Below are 20,419 nucleotides of genomic sequence, written 5' to 3'. Positions count from 1 at the left end.
TTGTTAGAAGAAGGCAGGGCATCAGAAAGAGGAATCACACAAAGAGAAAGTGTTTAATATGCCATTGTGCTCCCTAGATTTCAGGTATTGAAGGAGGAGTGAGAGGCCTCACTGGACAGAGACTGCTTGTGCCTCAAAGGAAAGCTATTATGAACAAATCCTCTGAGCTCTCCCATCCTCCCAAATTCATAGCAGTACAATTAATCATTTCATCCCGCAGTGTGTTATTGGCATGGACACACCCAGCATCTTCCAATGCATTCAAATCACGCTGATCAATAGATCAGATTCTTCAGCAGTGCATTTGCTGAAAAGGACTAAGCCTCGGCATAATAAAACCTTTAAGTCTCTCTATCTCATCGGAAAATAGGACAAAGAAATGGATTTTCCTCGAGCAGTGCTTATAATTTATCAATTAATCTTCACCTTTCCCTCCAGTCCAACTGGAGTCCCACAGCAGGTTTGCAGCATTTTGCCTTTTTGACAGTTTTGATTAGGGATGGATGACTGCCCTCTGCATCCTAAGGATAGGTGTGAACTGCTGAAGAGCAAGCTGGAGCCCCGAGCAGCCCTACGTGCCCTGCGCTGTACCGAGCTGCGGGGGAAACACACCTCTCTTCAGCAGGGCTGATCACTTCTGTTTCCTCTGCAGCTATTTCAACTCGATTTCTATTTGAAAAACAGCTTTTCTCTAAGCGAGAGGATGGGAAGCAGAGCTGGAGAGAGAAATGATAACTCCAAAGACCTCCATCGTTGAAGGACAAGCCCAGGTCCTGCTTCCACCAACACCAGTACCAAAATTTCCAGCAGCGGCATCACTCCGGTGCAAGAGAGTCACCAGCACCAGCTCACTGGCATCTGGCTCTGTCTTTGACTGAACTGATGGTCCCTTTGCACCCCAGTGACACCAGCTACAGCCAGCCTGACACTGCACAGCCCATACTCAGTGTGAACAGGGAGAAAATAACATGTTACGAAGACCTCAAAGCATTAACCTTAATAAATATTTCTTCCATAATTCAATACAAAACAAAGGATTGTTAAGACTTTCAAAAGTAAAGGCATTAAGTTTCAATGTGAACCACATTCATAAAAATACAATTTGTCCATCGACAAAGAAACATTTTACAAGCAACGAAGTCTTAGAATGAATGCAATCTCTACCTTTACTTCTACCTACAGACAGGAAGGTGTATGTCCATTTAAGAGGAGGAACAAGAGGGGTGTCCATCATGGAGGAGGCAGAAGAGAAGAGAAGGAGGAAGCATAAAAAACAGAAAATGGCCATATTACAAAAACAAGAAAATGAGCATATTTATGTAGCAGCCAAACCCAACAAAACACAATGTCAAGGGAAAACGAGAGACACACCACGACTAAAGCACAAAGCAAGGCTTAAACAACTGACAGTACAACAAGCAACTGCCTGGTTAAGCCCTTTGGCTTTAATTTGATTTTCTACTGAGAAATGCAAACCCCCATGCAATAGCACGCCAGTGATATGCCTCATTCCACGTCAAATTCAAAACAGCAAGGGAAACAACAGAGCAGGACAGAAAAAAAATAAATCTCATGGTAATATATTTGTTAAACACATTTCACCTACCAGAGCTAATGTATTTGTATATAATGTTGACATTGCATATTTACTCACATATATACATTTACATATTTTATATCCATAATATTTTTATAGAGGGTAAATATTTATCAAAAGAGAGTATCTGTGAGTGGGTTGGCAAGAAAAGAGAAGCCACTGTTCCCTGATGCGTCATGGATAAATAAGGGTGGCTAAAGTTGCCAGAAGCCACCAGTTTCCACATTTTTTTTGCAAGGCAAGGGAGTATAGAAAGGGCTGATAACAATCATACAGGCCTGAAGAGGTCGTGCAAGTCTTCATAAGCCAGCTGGGTCACAACTTGTAATTTAAATGGCCAAGTGCATTTGTTTAAATAATCCAGTGCTAAATCACAGACTGCTACACAGATATCTTCAGTGCTATTGAGATTGAAAATGGCCATGAAAGTTGACAGTCCTGATCACTTCCAAAATGCCATCATCCTTCCTCTGCCAATGGCTTGTCATACTCAGCTGCATCCTCAGCAACTAGGACATGCTGAAGGGACCTGTCTGCTGGATGCTCCTTCACCAAGCACGACCTTCAAGCCATCAGCCCAGGGAACAGTAAGTGGGGACAGAGAAGGAGCTCACTGCTTCCCAGAGCTTAGCCAGATGCTCCATGTGCCAAATACCATGGTCTTGACATGCACTTATAAAGAGCCCTGCTTTCCCACCACAAAGGGATGGTGAAGAGTACAGAAACTGAAGACTGGGCCCCAACTTCACTTCTGATTGTCTCCTAAGCTTTCATGACCTCAGAGCAGACATCTGCCTTGAACTACAGAATGAAAACTTATTATGTCCTAAGCCTCTCTACATTTTATTGAGATATATAGAAACTACATCTCATTTATTCAAGTACCTAATTACTCTTGAGCCTTCACAGGCACTACATTCTATCTTATTAATTCCTTGGACTGTCTAACTTCAGATACGTGTTCACTTAATGGCAAAAACATCTAGTCTAGGAAAGCCTCATCAAGCTTTTGAGTCAAAACTCACATTTTCTCCCCACAGACAAACAGTCTGGTCTTTCTAGTGCACCATGGGCATACACCTTGCATTAAGCCTTCAACCATTTCACTCCGGCATTTGCAAGACTGGAATGCATCACCAGTGCTGCTAACTCCTCCCTGTGTACCCATGGCAGCAAGACGCTGACCCTGTCAGAGGAAAACAGCATCACCCCTCTCCCCACCTCGCCTCTCCTCACCAGCTTCTTGCTCCACACCCCCATAGTGCAAAATGGGACTAATGATCCCATCATGTCACAGCCAATAGATCTGTAACACAACCCAGGCTGAGATATTAAAATGTGAACTCTGATACAGGCCTAGATCCCATTTGTAGCTCAACCTGGGGTTAGCCCTGTTTTTTTTCTGAACCATTTTGCTCTGTGCATATTTTAATATTTTAAATCACAGACACAGGACTTACAGGCCATTACGTGCAATTTTCCTCAGGATTCATAATGAGTTAGGATCATGCTATGAGGGCTATTAACATATTTTTTCTAATAATTGCACTCTTAAAAATAAAGACCAACAGTGAGGTCTACATTTACCAGGCAGAAGTGGAAGTCATTACAGCTGGCACAACAAGAAAGAAACAGCGAGATAAAATAGTTGGTGGGCTGCATGGAAGGAGGAAGCGTACCTCTTCACTGCCCATGGAATCCTTTCATGCTCCCTCCTGGGCACCTAGTCCCAGGCTGACAAGTAGCCATGGCTCATGAGACACAGAGGCAAAAATGCAAAGGGCTTGACTGGCACCCAGTAGGCTTAGTTGCTTTTGTCATGCAAAACCCAGCTCAGAAAAGCAGCAGGAACAAAGCTCTTTCATGATCAGTGACTGAAACAAAGAGAAAGTCAAAGGACTTACCTTGTTCACCCATCATCAGGTGTGAGAGGCCTTTGAGAGAGAGAGAGAGAAAGAAAGAGGAAGTAAGAAAAAAAGAACAAAACAGCAGAAGCAGCAGCAATATCCATGCATTCTGGTCACAGTCCAATACCTCTCAGGATTGGAGCTCACATACTTGAACTAGGCCAAGTATGGGTGTAGCACACAGGGCACACACATATGCAGGTGCTGCTGGAAAATGTCTGTCTTGGGTAGAAAAAAAACCCTGCTGGTAGTTGCAGAATTGTGTTTGAGGTTCAACATATCCCTTGGGTAGTGATTCCAGAGGCACTGCACACCGGTATGGCTAAATGGGCTAGGAAAGCCAAGGTCTGCAACAGGGCTTTGCAGGGAGCGTTCGCTCCTCTGGAGAGCTATAGATATAATTTCTCCTCAGCTAAAGATTTAAAACTCAAGACTGCAGTGGTCAGTGAAAGGGAGGCTGTGATCCCACCACATCTGCTTCAGAGGAAACATCTGGACTAAATGCATACACACACATACACAGAAAGCTATCCTCATTCTTCAACACGGTGGCTTCAGCATGTATTTTTAGGAGTCGATCAACACTGCTCACACTTACAATTAGACACCAGTACACCAGACCTAGCAAGGACTAAAAAAATTACCTGTAATCTATTTTGAATACTACTCCATTTTCTTTCTGGGAAGACCTGGAGATTCGACTTCTGAGGGAAGTGTGTTACCTGATGGCTCTACAGCTAAAGCGATTCTTTGGTGTCATAATTCAAGGTAAAGCGAGAAAGCAGCACAGCTCCCTGCGGCAGTGCCAGTCACCATCAGCTCTCTGGATGGGGCTGTGGTGGTCACTTGGGCTGCTCCAGTCTCTGCCCAATAAGTCTTTCTGGCATAAACGTTGTTTGTTTCAATGAAAATCCATTTCTAGCCCCAATTTTCAAATATGTTTACTGTACAACTGTATATAATTTAGATACTATTGTATATATATTAATGCCCAATCCATTAAGCATCCACTGACCCATTAGTTAATTTTGTGACACAGTTTCACAGAACTAAAATATACAAAAATCAAGTCCTACCCACTCAAGCCCATGAGTGACCCCTTTCGTACTTGGATGCCTGACCTTCTTCCCTTAGCTTGATTCCTTCTCCCACCCCTCACAGCACTTAGTACGGCAGGGATTTTGATACATGCATACACACACACACACACACACATATACACCCTATCTTAAGTCAGTTTATTAATCAAACAGGGCTGTGACTTTTTTAATTTCACAGAGACTGAGAGGTCAAATGAATTTATTACAATGAGAATTTTCAACAAGCAGCATGCTGAGTTTGAATTTGTTTATTTCCCTCTCTTTTATATTTTGCCTTTGTGTCTGCTGGAGAAATCGAAAATCCAGATCATCCCAAGAATATGTTCACCCACAGAGAACTCCAAGCCAGATAAGGGGATTAATAATTGTACAGTCTAAGGAATGCAAATATCTTAATGTTCTTGAAGATTATTGTGGATTTAGAAAAATAATCAGAAACACAACATAGGTTTAGATTTTTTTTAGGTTCTCTAGCTATAAATAAACACAGAAGATTTGATATTGTAGGACATATTTCTGGTCTAAATTACAAGATATAATTTCACCGAATCGTTTTGCTCTGCTAGCAGAGTGGGCTGAATTTGTGTCTCTATTTATGGCCACTGACCCCATCATTCTTGATAGGCAAATCTTAGGTCTGTCCACATGGGCACTTGAAAGTCACTGTAAAAGGCACTGTAAAGGACAAGAAGACAAAAGTGTAATTGTTAGGACCCGCGAAGCACAGAGACCCGGTATGGTGAAAAAGAGAAAAGGCAAGAAGGTGGCAGTATGACACACAGCTGAAGCTGGCCGAACAGGGAGGGGACATCAGACCCAGAGCAGAGACAGGGGTCCCAAGCCCTCAGCCCTTGTGCACCATGGGGAAGGAAAGCCATGGCTAAGAGGCACAGCACCAACAGGTGCAGCTGCTGGGGATGGCAGGGGCCTTGTCCACTTGGGGAGGCAGGACACTGATAAAGAGAAACCTCCAGAGAGGGTTCAAGGCAAGAGCCTCCATTAAACACCTCGAATCACACCGTAAGAAGAGCCCTTCTCTCTCCACCAGCCACAGAGGAGCTACAAAAATCTCAACATGTCTGGAAGGCCAAAGCCCCTTTTGTCCTTACCCCTGAAAGGCCAATGCCGTGTGCCCTATCTGTCAGGCACATCAGCCAGTCGCAGCCCAGAGCCCTTGACTGCAGCCCTGAACTGAGGGCACCCCCGAGAGGTACCCACCATTCTGGACCCCGGTTTGGCCTTGGTTCAAATGCCCATGCAAGAAAGTCTCCCGAAGAAATGTTCAGACTCTTTCTGCTTCTTGACAAATGTGAAATAGGACAGCAGCTGTGGTACTGTATGTACGTCTTGATCTTCTAGTGCCAACTGGACAAGGGAAGTAGGGAGATTAATGAAAAATAATGCCCCCCTGCAAATGCTACTTTTCCCTTTTTAAAACAGGAAGAAAAAGGAGGGTGGACTTGGAGATAGAGCAAAAAACTAATATTATCTCTTAATTTGTCCATCGACACAGAACCTTGTTTTAACAAAAAGAACACTAACAGAATTCCAGATTCATTGGTAGATAGAGTAATAATATAAATAATGAAATAACATATCAGCTTTTCTCATCTGAAAATTTTCCTCCGTTGCAATTTAAAGTAGGAATGAAAATGAGTGTATTTATCTCCAACAAAACATCATTAACAACCAAAACCGTCAGCCATTGAGATCTAAAATCTGTGACATTTGCAGCATGTGTAACAAAGACCCCAAATTAGTCACAGTAAAATCAACATGGAAAACGTGAACTGACATCATTGTCTCACCTTTACATCAATTTCAAGATATGAAAAGACACTAAAACAATTTTCAAATCATAGGAGTCAAAGTCATCCCAAGGTGACCCGGGGTAGCACTTGCTATTGGACTGCAACAAACTAACAGGGCATCCAACAAACCAATGCAAGAGGTGTGGGAATTGCTCAGACCTGCAAACTAGACCAGAATTTGCCAGAACAGGGGGGACATCTATGACCATGCTATCTGAGCATCAACCATAAAGGCCAGCAAAGCTTTCAGCAGGCTCAGGATGCTAAATGAATTCATCAGATCCAAAAGCGCATTATTCATGTGTACAACCACTGTTTGTGCCAACAGTCGTCCTGTTCCAGGGGAATCCTGTAAGAAAATGACTTTCCACCTAAATCCAGTTGAAATATGCTTTCCTTTTAATCTTAGATTTGTTCAACAGGAAACCTTGATGAAAGCCTCAGAGCTGCAAACTCAGCCAGTGTAGAAATAGGAAAAGCTTGACACAAACCTGCATGAGCTGCAATGGTCAAGGGGTTGTGTGCTTTTTCTAAACCGGTCTAGTCATTCTTATAATAATCTACCATCTGGGCCCAGCTTCTGCTGAACGGAAATGGTAAGTAGCAAGTGCTCTGGAAAGGTTTAGGAAAACCTCAGAATAAATACCTTATCTGCCTGCAAAAAAATGTCAACGTCAGGAATCTGGTGACTTGTTACTCCTGAACTTCAAACATGAGTGAGGGTAAGGACAAGCCCATGGCTTTGGAAGAAGACTCTCAACAGGTTTCTTTGAAAATGATAAGCATCTGCTTGTGCTCAGCTTCTGGAGCCCGAGCTTCTTCAGACTTTCAGCAATAGAGCGAAGAGAAAGTGGCCTGCTTCTTCAGAACATTGCTTTGTTATTAAAATAATATGTCCATTGTTGAGGGCAGACAGACATATAAACTCTGCTCCATGATTTATGCCTGTCCCAACTGACTCTTCCTACTTATGTCTAGGAGGTTTTTTGGTATTTCGTTAACCTACTACCAAATCGGTATTATTTTCTTAAAGGTTAGTATTAATCTCCTTTGATCTCAAAGTAACATTTCAAAGAACTACATTTTTAAAAAAAATTGCAAACCATCTGCTTTCTATATCAAAATAGCAAAATTAAGCGGCTCTAATTGTACAAAGTATCCAGGGCCAACACTGGATTCTTATGAAGCCAGAAGGGACATTTTTGAAAATAGTTTCAGAGTACAATGGAAGAGCAACGTAGTTAAACAGCAGTCCCCATCTTTAGGATTTACTAGGGGTACTTTTCAAGGTGGAGGAGAAAATGAAGGAAACCTGGGAGGCAGTCTGAACCTTGCCCCCACTGCCCCTTCCCCCAGCACCACATTTGGGTACTTAGCTCTTAAAATGGAAAAATAAAGCCACAGAACCTAAGAAGATGGTGAGAGCACAAAACACAGCTGAGAGTGACAACTGATTGCAGCAACAAAGGAAGATGGACTCCTTCATCTAGTTAATTATAGCTTGTCCCGTATTACTGGCCCCATGCTGTGGGGGTGTGCACATGTGCGTGGGTGTGCATGCACTGCTGAATTGCTCTGTTAAGGGGGGCAGCCTCAGTATTTCCCTTTTAATGATGCTGCCAGATGATTAGCCCCAAACCTCTAAATGAATAGGAAGAGAGAGTGCCAGGCCGAAGCAGCAGCCCCTCCCCAGGGGCAGGCTTGTCCACAGAAGAGGTATCAGGCTCCATGACCCATTCAAACACTAACAGGGCCAGCTGCAATGTATGTCTGAGGCAGGGCATCATGCCCTCTGGTCCAGGATATACATGCAAAGCCTTTACAGCAAAGTTGAAGAAAGGAATAATGCAAACCAGAGATTCTTCCAAAAATAAAATGACAACTACTACAGAGATGAGTGATGGGGTCTGCTGTTTCACCCTCAGCAAGTTGCAATGACACCAAGCTGAGTGGTGCAGTTGACATGCCTGAGGGACAGGATGTCATCCAGAGGGACCTGGACAGACTCAAGAAGTGGGCACATGTGAACACCATGAGGTTCAACAAGGCCAAGTGCAGCGTCCTGCATCTGGGTCAGGGCGACCCCCAGTATCAGTAGAGGCTGGGGGATGAAGGGATTGAAAGCAGCCCCAAGGAGAAGGGGCACTGGTGGATGAAAAGCTCAACATGAGCTGGCAACGTGCACTTGCAGCTCAGAAAGTGAACTGAATCCTGGGCTGCACCTGAAGAAGTGTGGCTAGCAGGTCAAGGGAGATGATTCTGCTCTTCTACTCCACACTGGTGAGATGCTACCTCGAGTACTGCATCCAGCTCTGGAGTCCTCGGCACAGGAAAGACATGGACCTATTGGAAGGGTCCTCCTATGAGTAAAAGCTGAGAGAGCTGGAGTTGTTCAGCCTGGAGAAGAAAAGGCTCCAGGGAGACCTTATAGCTGCCTTTCAGTACCTAACAGAGGCTTATAAGAAAGATGGGGACAAACTTTTTAGCAGGGCCTGTTACAATAGGACAAGGGGCAATGGCTTTAAACTAAAAGAGGGTGGAATTAGACTAGATATAAGGAAGAAATTTTTTACAGTGAGGGTAGTGAAACACTGGAACAGGTAGCCCAGAGAGGTGGTATATTCCCCACGCCTAGAAACATTCAAGGTCAGGTTGGACGGGGCTCTGAGCAACCTGATCGAGTTGACGAAGTCCCTGCTCACTGCAGGGGGTTTGGATTAGATGACCTTTAAAGGTCCCTTCCAACCCAAACCTTTCTATAATTCGATGTTTACACCTCCTTTCCTAATGTCCTAAAACTAGTACTTCCTTAAGAAATAGGCTTTTTTTTTTCTTCTGAACCTCCTACCTCCGCTCCAACAGCAGTTACCTTTTCTAGTTAGGGAGGAGAGCCGACAAGTCCCCCATCTCTCATGTGGTCCTTCTTAAAATAGGTGTCTTGAGGTTTCCTAAACCCCAAAGACTAAGCAAGACTCCCCGAGAGTCCCCATGTACCAAAAAGATGGGATTCCAGCAATGACAAAGGATGGCACTCAGAGGAAGAAGCAAATCCCTTGTCTTGAGAGATGTGAAGAATGGATGAAGAGTAAAAATCACTCTGAGACCTAGTTCAGACCTTTTACCTGCTAGACAGGTCAGCTTTGCCAAAAGGATGACCTGATTTCTTGGCTGCTGGCATACACAGTGCCCGTTTTTTTCTAACTGGGCAAAGCAGTAGCACAGGCTGGGGAGCAGTCATTTTTGTTTGATTCAACCATGATATGCACAACAGCCAAGGGGCTTCTCGCAGGCCCCAGCAGTGAGGCCAGCCGGGAGTGCAGTTTTGTTATTGTAGCCGGAGGCCCACTTCCAATCCAATTACACACAACAGCTGTGCTAGCTCTTCTTTTCCATCCCTTTTGCTTCCTCGGCTATCTAATTCCAGGATAGGTTTTGTCATTATTGGGGGCAGTGAGTCAGGGTGAGTGGCACCTACTCTGAGTGATCAAAGGAATAAGAGCATGAGGTAGAAACCCACACAGAAAGTCATTTACCCCAACATTTATAGGCAAAAATAGTGATCAAACCATACTACCTCCTTTCCCCTATGGCAGAAACAGTATTCTGACATTGCACGTAGCATATTCCTAGAAGTACTCACACAGGGGGGGCTACAAACATGGTGGTGTTTGAAAGCATGAAAATAAATATTCAAGTGTTTGCAAAGATGTCCACATGCACAAGAGAATGTGTGCAGGCAGGAAGACCTGAAGGTGAATGCATTTTATGGCTGACCCATAAGAAAATGTGTATCACTGCAAAACAGAGCACCTGATCACACAGGTGCACCAGTTGGGAAAAGAAGAACTATTAGGCATGGAATAGAATTCTTTAGCTTGGAAAAGATATCTCTGACAATATAGATGATAGGGGTAAAATCCCAAATAATACAGAGCAGGTGAACAGGCAATATTTTTTTCCCTATTTGTCAGAACACAAGTTACAGGTGTAAAAACAAGTCAAAGAAAGTACTTTCCACATTTGAATGATTAAAAAATGGGACTTGTCATCACAGGTTACTGTAGAGTTAAATAATGCAAGTGGATTAAGAACAAAGGCTGGACATGTCCAGAGAAAATATGACCATCGATGACTGTACAACATCACAATCTGGATGTAGTATCAGGTCAGAAAGTCCTTAAAACAGTGATGACCAGACACCACAAAGGTGCATCAGGACAAGACCAATGCTAATGTAGTTTCTTAAACTCCTTCCAAAGCATCTGCTTTCATAAAAAGAGGCTTCTGGGCTAGATGAATTCTTGCTCTGACCCCAGTGCCTCACTACTGCCGTATTCTTGCAAATGGATGTGCATGGGGCTGAAAAACATTCCCGTTTCAGTGCAAGAAAATCCGAGTTTGGGACAGTGCCTGTGCAAAGGGCGTGCAAGAATGAAAACAACCGTGGCTCCTATGAAAAAGAACTTAAGCCTGTACAAACCAGTTTCAGACACTCGTGTGAGTAGCACTGAAGATACGGTGTGGGTGGATTCTTACTCTCACCTTCTGCAAATAGGAAACTTCAGATGGGCTGAAACACAATTCAAACATTTTCACGCCCAAAAGCAGAGGCCAACTTCAAGGAAGCAGAAGCCAGCGTAGAGGTACTGCTTAAATGACCCTATGACGTGGAGTTAGGGAGACAGACTAAAACAGCAGCCCTGAGATGAAGGGAAAGAAACATTAAAAGATGGAGTTTGAAAGACTAAAGAACTGGATCCAAAAAGTGCTTGTATGCTTGTGCCTTCAAGGATCTCTGTATCCTTATGAAGGAGTTCTTCAGGCAAATAAGAACTACTTTTTCCTCAGGGCCCCAACTAACTAGGTCATTTCTACTGGGTTGTGTCCACTCAGTTACATGCAAACTCTGGTCAGCAATAAAATCATGACAGTAAAACACCCATAACTTCATCTCTCAGCCTCCTCCCCATCAACATCTGGAGATCTCTCCCACAAAGGGGTTAAGCAAGGAATTAATAGGAAAAGGACTATTTAAACTTTGATACCCCCCAGGTATCGGCACCTGTCACCGTAATATCAAGGACCTATATTTAATTCTTTCTCCTGCATATATTCTTCCATTAGAAAAACTTAAGTGAGACAGGAGCGTATCATTTGCTCCTTGATCTACTGGTCTTTTCCCAAGAATTTGTCTGTCAGAAGCTAGACCACTGGCAAAGAGTAGAAGGTGCAAAGAAAGGGGCAGATACTGTGCAGAGGTGACAGAGGCATCCATTCTGGTCTGTGCTGCACACCACTCCCCAGACAAGGCACTTAACCTCTGTAATAAGGCTCTTAACCTCCATAATGTTCAGCCCAAGATCTCTAAGCACATTGTGAAGGTGAGGAAAGGCTGTAGCTATAACCCCCAAAGGAAAACTGAAGTACTAAAAGGAGAAGTTATTTCTCCTCTAATTGACAGAGCGAGTCAGCGACCCAGCTGAGTACAGACAGCAACAGTCCAAACTCCAGGGCCCTGCTATAAATACTTGACTTTGCTGCTTACAACAGGGTGGTGTTATTTTGTGACTGGGGACGTAACATCTGCAGGGCAGCTGGGCTAACATCTGACAAACTCCTTGGCCCTGTTGCCAGAGCACCCCTTCACAAGCAGAGACCACACAGCCAGGGAAAGCTCATACCATGCATTTCTGTTTACTTTGAACAAGACCAGCTTCTTTGCACCTTGCAGGAACTGCACCCAGCAGAGCCCTGTGGTCCCTACTGCTGCCAGCCCCAGCCTATTCACAGCTACCTTCTCTACTGTGGAATTAGTTCTAACCAGTCTATTCAACAATAAAAAATACTCAGTTAATCAATGGGTTCTTTACAGCCCTTCTGCTGCCTGTGGGTAAATAGTTACCATTAGGCTATAAAATCCCTAATTTGTCTTGCAACCAGTGGACGGTCAAAGTAACCATTTTGACAGGGGCCTGGGGCTCTGTCCTTGCAATAGAGGTAGCTGGATGGCCAAATCGGAAGAAAGCCTTAGCACAGCCAGGCAGAGGGGAAGTGCACACCCAAACCCTCCCAGTGGCCCACGTTGGTGCCCAGTCACACAGCAACGCCAGCAAATACAGCTGAGCAGAGGGATTAGACTGCCTAGAATTAAACAGTTACAGAGCCCAATAATGAGGTGTGGGTAATTGTCAGACTGAAAACATACAGATGAGTGTGAGAGCGCATGGAAAAGAGCATTCACGTGTGACTAGAAATCCACGTGAGAAAGCACACAGCAGTCCTGAGAACAAGAACACATGTGTATGAGCGACGGGGAGAATAAAAATTGCACATTCAAGCATATAAATTATGAGAACAAGAAGGCAGTGGGGCAGAAGAGCCCATGCAGAGAGCAGAAGGACGGACTGTTCCAGGGTGCCCACAGTAACAGCAGCATGGTGCTGTCCTGGTTGTGCCACCTCTGCTTGGGCCCCTACTAGTGATGCCATCATCACCTGCACACTGCGCAGCCTTGGGCATGGCCCTGATGTTATTTGCAGCAACACTCTTTTGTGGCATAATGTCATGAGTCCTACTGGTAGAGGACAAGACCTCTTCAAGACCGTGCCTTCCCAATTCAACCATCCGCCTCTGCCACAGACACCAACAGCTTCAGGACATTGTGGAGAGACTTGTGACCCCGAGCCTTTGACGCATGTCCTGTCAGACCCTGCCAAGATGAGAGGAGACAGGAGTTTCTGGACACCTCAGACTGGGGCAGAGCAGGTACATGTTCAGCCCCATGGGTCACTGAAAAAATTCAATGTGACAGTTGAGAAAGCCTTTCTTTCCAAGTCATGCCAGGCAACATTTGCCATTTGGCCACTTCCATCCCCACTGTTGCCAGTTGAGATGTGCACAGAATGCAAAAGACCTCAGCAGAACAAAAAGGGGGTTGACAAGAGAAGCCAAGAGGCTAAATATGCAGGGAAATTACCCGAGCGGCTGGCCCTCACTGCGTCTCTCTGAAGTGTTTCACAAAACCTGATTATCCAAGTGTAGAAAAGAAGCATATTGAGTGGAGAACTCATTCCAGGTCCAGGTTGGGTTTAGCAAAAGTTATGCAGAAAGCTAAGAAGGAAAAGAGCCTCAACTCTCCCATCATCCCACTCCAGCCAGGGCAATGCCAGCTGCTTCCCTGGCCTCTCATTTCCATTTCACATAATGATAAACCAGGTAGAGCTGCCTGACCAAGAGGTAAAAAATAGTTTCTTCAGCTTCAATGGCAACAGGATGTGGACTGCAGTGTAAGGTGGTTTAGTTTGATTAACCCTTGTAGCTGAAGTTGGAGAACTCAGATCCTTCTGGCATTGAGAGAGCAATCTGGGGAAGAAGGCTTGGAGTTCTCTGTGGTAAAACACTTCCTTGTGGAAGAACTCCCCAAATAAACAAGGACATAAAACACACATTCTTTTTTTCCTTTTAAATGAGTCGTTTGTGCCCTGTCAGGAATTAAAGTTTTCATGCCTAAATAAGATCACACATTCACATTCAGCCAGAAAGACACTCACTGGTTTTTAAAGCCTAAAATGAAACAACAACAATAAACCCCTTTGTTAGCAGAAATGAAACTCAACAGGTTATCAGTGGGACTAGCAAATGGAGTAGACTGCAGCAGGAGCAGGAAAATGACTGAGCTAGATTTGTATGCCAGACTACACCCAGATGTATCCGAAATAAACTGTATATAATGCAATGTTCAATGCCAGGTAATTGGCAATACAAGGAACAATTTTTTTATGTAATTTTCCTTCAGAAAACATCCCTTTAACTGACCAGCGCAATGTAATCTCTGAAGAGGGAAGTTTGTGACCTTTGCTACCACGAAGCCCATCTTTTAGCAAAGACATTGCAATCCAGACCCTGTGATGTCCGGTATGAAGATTTGTTCTGTACACTCTCAGGAAGCAGAATGAGATTCCTGCTGCTGGTAACTGCCCATCACCACTCCTTAAAGAGCAGCCTTTCAGCTCAGCAAAAGCAACACTTACCTGGAATATGATTGACATCTGTCGAGGCGTTTTCATGGCAAGCAGAAGGGAGAAAAGGAAAAGAGAGAGAGAAGAGAGAAAAGCCATTAGAGATGCACACAGCAACTCGGCATCCTTGCATGGAAATCAATTTCATGCAAAACCAGAAGTAATTAGGTTTGTTTGAAGGCCACCCATCTGCAGCCAAGCATCCAGCCATGCAAGGGAAGAGGCACTGGCTCCCTCTCCACTGTGCATGTAAAAGTGAATCCACCATCATATCTGTCCGGAGAGAGAGTTCCTGGAATCAGATAGAACCAAGCCACGTCAGTTCCTGTAAGAATATTGGTTAAAATATTCTACTGTTTTTCACACACAAATGCAAAAGAAAGAAACAAAACCCAACCTGCCTGCAGTAGGTTTCTATTGCACATAAATTCAAGCAAGTTTTCGGAAAAAAGAAAATAACCTGCTCCCCTGTTATGAGGGGCCATGTGAATTTATGACCAGGTGCTAGACACTCAACAGAGTCCCAAAGTTGAGAAAAGAGCCCATTCCTTTTCATTCCTCCTGCCCATCATTCCCAAAACAACACCCTTCATTGCAGACAGCAGCAGGGGCGGGGGAGAAGGAGTGTCAGAGGCTTGCACATCCCACATGTTGTCTTTTCATAAGATGCTGAATTCAGACCAAATGGCATTCAGTATTTTTTCTTTTTGTGACATAAGAGCTCTTTTCGGAATCAATCATATAAATCCCAGAATAAATTAGTCCTTTAAAAATGGAGGAGCAAGACTATGTAAATGATAGTACCGATTGCAGAAAAGGCATCTCTTTGAAAGTTGTGTCTGTTTTGCGCAGAGCCCACCAATCCCAGAGAATGTACTTTAAAAAAATGCCCCTCGTAACTTCGTTAGTATCCCAGGTTTAGTCTTGGTCTGAATAGCTAGACTTGTCACAACACCATGAGGGAGGAACCCCAGAAATCTCATGGGATTAGGCCAGATTAGTATTTTCCTTCCAAAGCAGCCCTACAAAGAAAGAAAGTGAACTTGCTTGAGGAAACAGTAGGGCCAGATCCATAGATTGCATTCTTCTCTGGAGGCCTGTACCTTGCCCAGGAGTTGTGCTGCTGCAGGTACCACCTTTCAAATAAGACTTCAAAGCAATACATTAACAATTTGGACTACTAGAGGTCCCAAACCACTTCTGCCACAAGCCTAGGAGCATGACATGCTGGGTGCTTTGGCTATAAACCAAGGTCTAAGAACGTATTCTCTTTCCCCAAACATCTCCTCCAATTTCTAATAGCATTCCCCTTTCCTGTCCAAACCATCTGTGCTGCTGCAAAACCAGTGCCACTTGCCTTCCCAAGACACTTGCATTTCAGTGGTGCGTGAGTGATTCCTGTGCATGTTGCTTTTTGTTTATCACTTTCTGTTGACTTTTGTTTATCACTTTGTAATGGCTCCAGGATCATTTGAGGAAAAGTCCCTGTGGTACACAACACATATATCAAGCCATCCTTCCCTAAGGATGTAATAACCCAAATAAAACAATGCACAAAGAAGGGAGGGACTGTTAACATCAACTCATTTAATTTCTGTAGCTTCTACTACACATATATGTCAGATCTGATGAGCATTATTTGTTGCCTTTCTTCTTTTAACACATAATTGTATCTAAGAACTGGTGTCTTCCCATGTGAGCCTGGAAGGACACTTAGCACTGAACATTTGCCTGAAAGTAACTCTTTTCAGGTAGGAAAAGAAAACAAGTGTCAGGCAGCAATGCATGCACTGAAGATGGAAGGCAAAAGGAGGTGAGAGCAGAAGGGGCAGAAGGAAGGGGCAGAGCTGCAACCGCTACTGCGGAATGTGAGCACAATGCCAAAGAATTCACAAGTGCACAGCTAGGACCTGAACTGAGGTGTTGCTTGGGAAAACCAGTGGCAGTCAGAGAAGACGATCGCACATTTCAGAAGAGGAGGAAGACAGCATCATAAAGTACTGCAAATTTTTCTGCTAATCCAGCAGCTGCCCCAAAGCCTATTCTAAGCAGGTACAAAGCTCTAGATCCATGCTGTCCTCTCAGCCTCCCTACACACCTGACAAAGGAGAAGGCACAGCTTCAGCCCAGGCTCCCTCAGGGGCCCGGGAACAGCAGGCAGCCTCACCAGGGTGCCTGTGCTACAGGAGGAAATCTGTGGGCTGTTTAGGGAATAAAAAGGATCAGCAGATAGAAAGGGCAAAGGAAAAAAAGCTAACCAAGGGTGAGCAAGGGATAAACACATTAAGCAAATAAGAGAAGAGGCAGCGGGCTGTAACTGATACACTGCTTGAGATAATACTTATTTAACTGTGCGTGAATTAAACAGGTCATGAAGCTGTTAAAAAAAGGAGAACAATGAAGTATTAAGAGCTACACAGGCATCTTTAAAACGTAGTTTCTCAGTGGAAAGTAACAGGGGGCAGACAGCAAGGGGATTTCCATTTACCCATATTTTTTGTTTCAATGTCCCTAAGAGCAGGCATCTCCAATCCTGACTGGTTTAACTCTTGGCTTTCCTTTTGCTGTCTCTTTTTTGGAAAGTCTCCACCCAACACAACTTCTGTATACACTAGTTGTACCAGAAAAGTCGCTGTTTTGTGCCTCTCCGACACTTTTGTAGTATTTACCTATGTGGTAGCCCAGGCCATTAGTGTTACTTCCCATACTAAATACAAAGGGAGTTTCTTGTATTGCAGACACCCCCCCATGTGGTATCTGCTGGCAAATGCTGATTTTCAAAAGGTGAAAAAACTTGGTTTTTATTTTAAAACACACATGAGAAAGCACTGCTTTCTTTGCAAAGACAAAAATGGCATATAGGCAGTCAGTCCTCACAAAAAAGACCCTACAATAAATACCACTGTGGTGCACAATTGAAACCGTGGTTGCACATATCGACAAAAGGGAAACTAAATAAGAAACCTCTGAGGCAGTACCTTATGGCTGGTGGCTCCACAATTAGCCGAAATCTAATGCCTCAAGAAAAGTAGAAGATAGAGATGGCAAACAGGCAGATCGGGCGCTGAGTTCACTCTCCTTCAGCTCCTGTTATCTGAGACGTTCTCTCAAATTCTCTTCATGTTTTCCAGGTTTCTTTTTAAAAGGATTGGTTAAAACATGCCCCCGCTTTCTTCCTCTTCCATCTGCACTACCTTCCTCCCCCCACAGGGGCCTCCCACCTGCCACAGGTACAGTGTTCTCCAATTAAACAAGGAGCATGCAGAACCCATGGCTAACAAAAAGCCCAGTGACCACGAGACTTCCTACCATGCAGATGGAGGTTTCTCCACTTTCTCCAGCTCAGAGCACTTCAAACACAGAAAGGTCTGCCTCCTAACCAAAGAAAAGGCAGAGTTTGCTTGATCCTATACACAAGAGTCCATTTATTGCGCCTTTGTAAAGGGCTGAGGCGCAAGCCGGTGCTGTTTGCTTTTGTTCTTTGATGCTAATAGCTGGGTTGAAAGAGGGATCAGCAGGGCTGCTGCCTTTGTCTGATGCAGACCCAGCCATCTGGGTGGGGTGGAAGGAGAAGGAGGAGGATGAAGGGGAGCGGGAGGAACAAAGCAAACATTATTATAGCTCAGATCAGTCCCATGCCTGTAGATGAAACATCTGAGGTATTTTTAATTCTAACATTTTTACAAAATTGAGCAATAAGGGAAGGTGTCGTAAGAATGCACCTCTGTCTCCATCTGGAAGACAAGGACAGCACAGACTTTCTATGCACACTAGCCCTACCAGGACACATCACCTAAACCTGAAGAAACCTGCTCTCATTCCCGCCTCCATGGGCCATTCAATCTTGTCTTCCCCTTTGGTGGGTTGTAGACACTTGTCTTCTGCAAGCTAAACCGAGTGCCGCTGACTGAATTCACACACCACAAACCAGCTGCCAGGCTAAGTGGAAACAAGCACCCAGAAAAGAACAGCACTGTCTTATACTATGAGTCCCTCAAGCTCTCCAGCATCCCCCTCCAGGGCTCTCTGCTTGCCCTCTCCCTATACACCAGTGCGTGGAGAGGACTGGGGAGCAGGCAGAAACTGGGGAGAGGAAGACAGCAAAAGTTATAACAGAGGCATCTTTTTGTCATAGGAGACCCACTCCCAAATAAGAGGAGATTCTGCCTTTAGACAGGAAAATGACCTCATTCGGTTACCAACACCTAAAAAAGCTTTTCTAAAGCAGATTTGGCTCTCGTGCTGCAAATACAGAAAATGGATATAGGTAAAATTTCACTGGAAGAAGCATGACTGGTTGGGAACTCTCAGTCACTTACTTTAACTTTCTGATATATATGAAAACAGTTCAGAGACCATAGATTGATGCATTTATGAGAGCCTGTGAAATTATTCAAAAGATATGTGATGAGCCAGCCTGAATGCCTGTGGTGTGGTAGTAAGAGATGCTGGTGACTCAGAACCAGGTGATTTCCTCTTAATTGAGCTCTGATGCAACATTTTAACAATAGGATGAAGAGTTGCATTTTGGCTGAGCTGGAAACCCCTCAAATTGCCGCGAGCAAAGTCTTCATTAATTTCATACTTCATCAAACAAAGTGTTAATTCCAAATGCTGATTTGGCAAGTGCTCTCAATCCCATTCTAATCTGGTCTGTTAAGGTAAAGGTAAAAGTATGGTCCTACTTCACCTCCTGCACCAAGTTGTTGGGGACCAGCGTTGTTGGTGCAAAAGTGTACAGATTCCTTTTCTTTCTCCTCAGGACACAGTGGTTCAAAGCCACCTCGGAGAGTTACAGTGACATAAAAAGAAATGGCATTCACCTTGTATAAACAGCTTCTAACAACAGTTTGGTTGGGTAAAGATGGGCTCTGTAACGAGATCAATTCCAAGCATTAGCACAACATCCCTGTAGTGCCCATGCTCACACAGGAGATAGGCACCTCGAAAATTGTTATATTTATGATTAACTAGGTTAAAATCTTGGTTCCATTAAATTCATAAAAGACTTGACAGTTACTTTGATAGTGTCATGATTTCATCCCTCATATTTATTTAACAACTTTTAAGTTTGTATCTCTGGCAGTAGGCTCCATCCCTGGTATCTTTCCACTGATTCCAATGGAATTGCCACAGAAGTAAATTTGACGAATTCTATTTAATTTCCTAAACGTTTAGGATACTGAAACAAATCCAAGACCACTTGAGCCTGTGATGTCTGTCACTGAGCTGCACACTGGGATCACGAAGAGCTTCATAGGACTAGCAGGTGTAGGCCTTATTGTCTCACTCCAGAAGAATAGGACCCTGTAATTTGTGTTAATGGAGTGTTGAACACTTCTGATTTTATTCAGTAGAGACAAGTGGTGACACATACACAAACAAGTTCATTACAATCAATTACATTTCTCTGTGTCCTTTGTCCTACGGGATCTCTTAGGCTTCAGTCTCTCGGGAATAGTACTCACTTGATATGTTGCATAGAATTGCAGACATTTGTGGTACTGTGCCTTTGCGCAGCTAATACTTGGGATCCCAAAGCCCTTATTAGCTGTGAATATAGGAATCATTCATCCAGTACTGAAATGCAGCCAGCTCTGAAGTGAAAGAGACAGATGTTTAACAGCTTATAGGAACGCCATACAGCAGTTTAGCATGTCAGAGTTAGAACAACAAGAACTACTTGAAGAGGCAGAATGAAACTTGGCTGATTCTACTAAAAGTGCCATGTGATTTGAAAGTACTTCTGACTTAAATGAGGTGAAGAGATTTGATTTCAAATCTTATCTGAATGATTAACAGTGACTTGATGCCTCCAATGGTCTTCTCCATGCTGTGTTTATTCCTGTCACAGACATCCTGCTCTCTCCACAGGGTCAAATGTGAGGTTGGCTGACACGTGCCTGAGCATGTCACCCTCTAAAGCACATGAAGTTTGAGTGGATCCTATATCTACAAAAGAAAACAGGCTCCTTGCCTCAAGGGG

The 20,419-nt window shown here is 44.0% G+C and overlaps 1 protein-coding gene across 18 annotated transcripts in view; it reads right to left on the bottom strand.

Annotated features, from left to right (window-relative positions):
• Positions 1-20,419, bottom strand: part of NRXN3 (neurexin 3) — a 942,294-nt gene that overhangs the window by 895,149 nt on the left and 26,726 nt on the right. For 11 of the 18 annotated variants that reach the window (XM_074149392.1, XM_074149393.1, XM_074149394.1 and 8 more), the window contains exon 1: positions 3,498-3,523. In XM_074149392.1, the coding sequence (XP_074005493.1) occupies positions 3,498-3,517 (20 nt within the window). In that variant the 5' untranslated portion in view covers positions 3,518-3,523. Of the gene's footprint in view, positions 1-1,164; positions 1,177-3,497; positions 3,532-14,445; positions 14,464-20,419 lie in introns of those variants that run through there. The other 7 variants (XM_074149382.1, XM_074149385.1, XM_074149386.1 and 4 more) reach the window with 3 other exon arrangements.

Source organism: Numenius arquata, chromosome 6 (assembly GCF_964106895.1).
Source record: "Numenius arquata chromosome 6, bNumArq3.hap1.1, whole genome shotgun sequence".
NCBI classification, from domain to species: domain Eukaryota; kingdom Metazoa; phylum Chordata; class Aves; order Charadriiformes; family Scolopacidae; genus Numenius; species Numenius arquata.
This window is presented reverse-complemented; position numbering and strand designations above follow the sequence as displayed.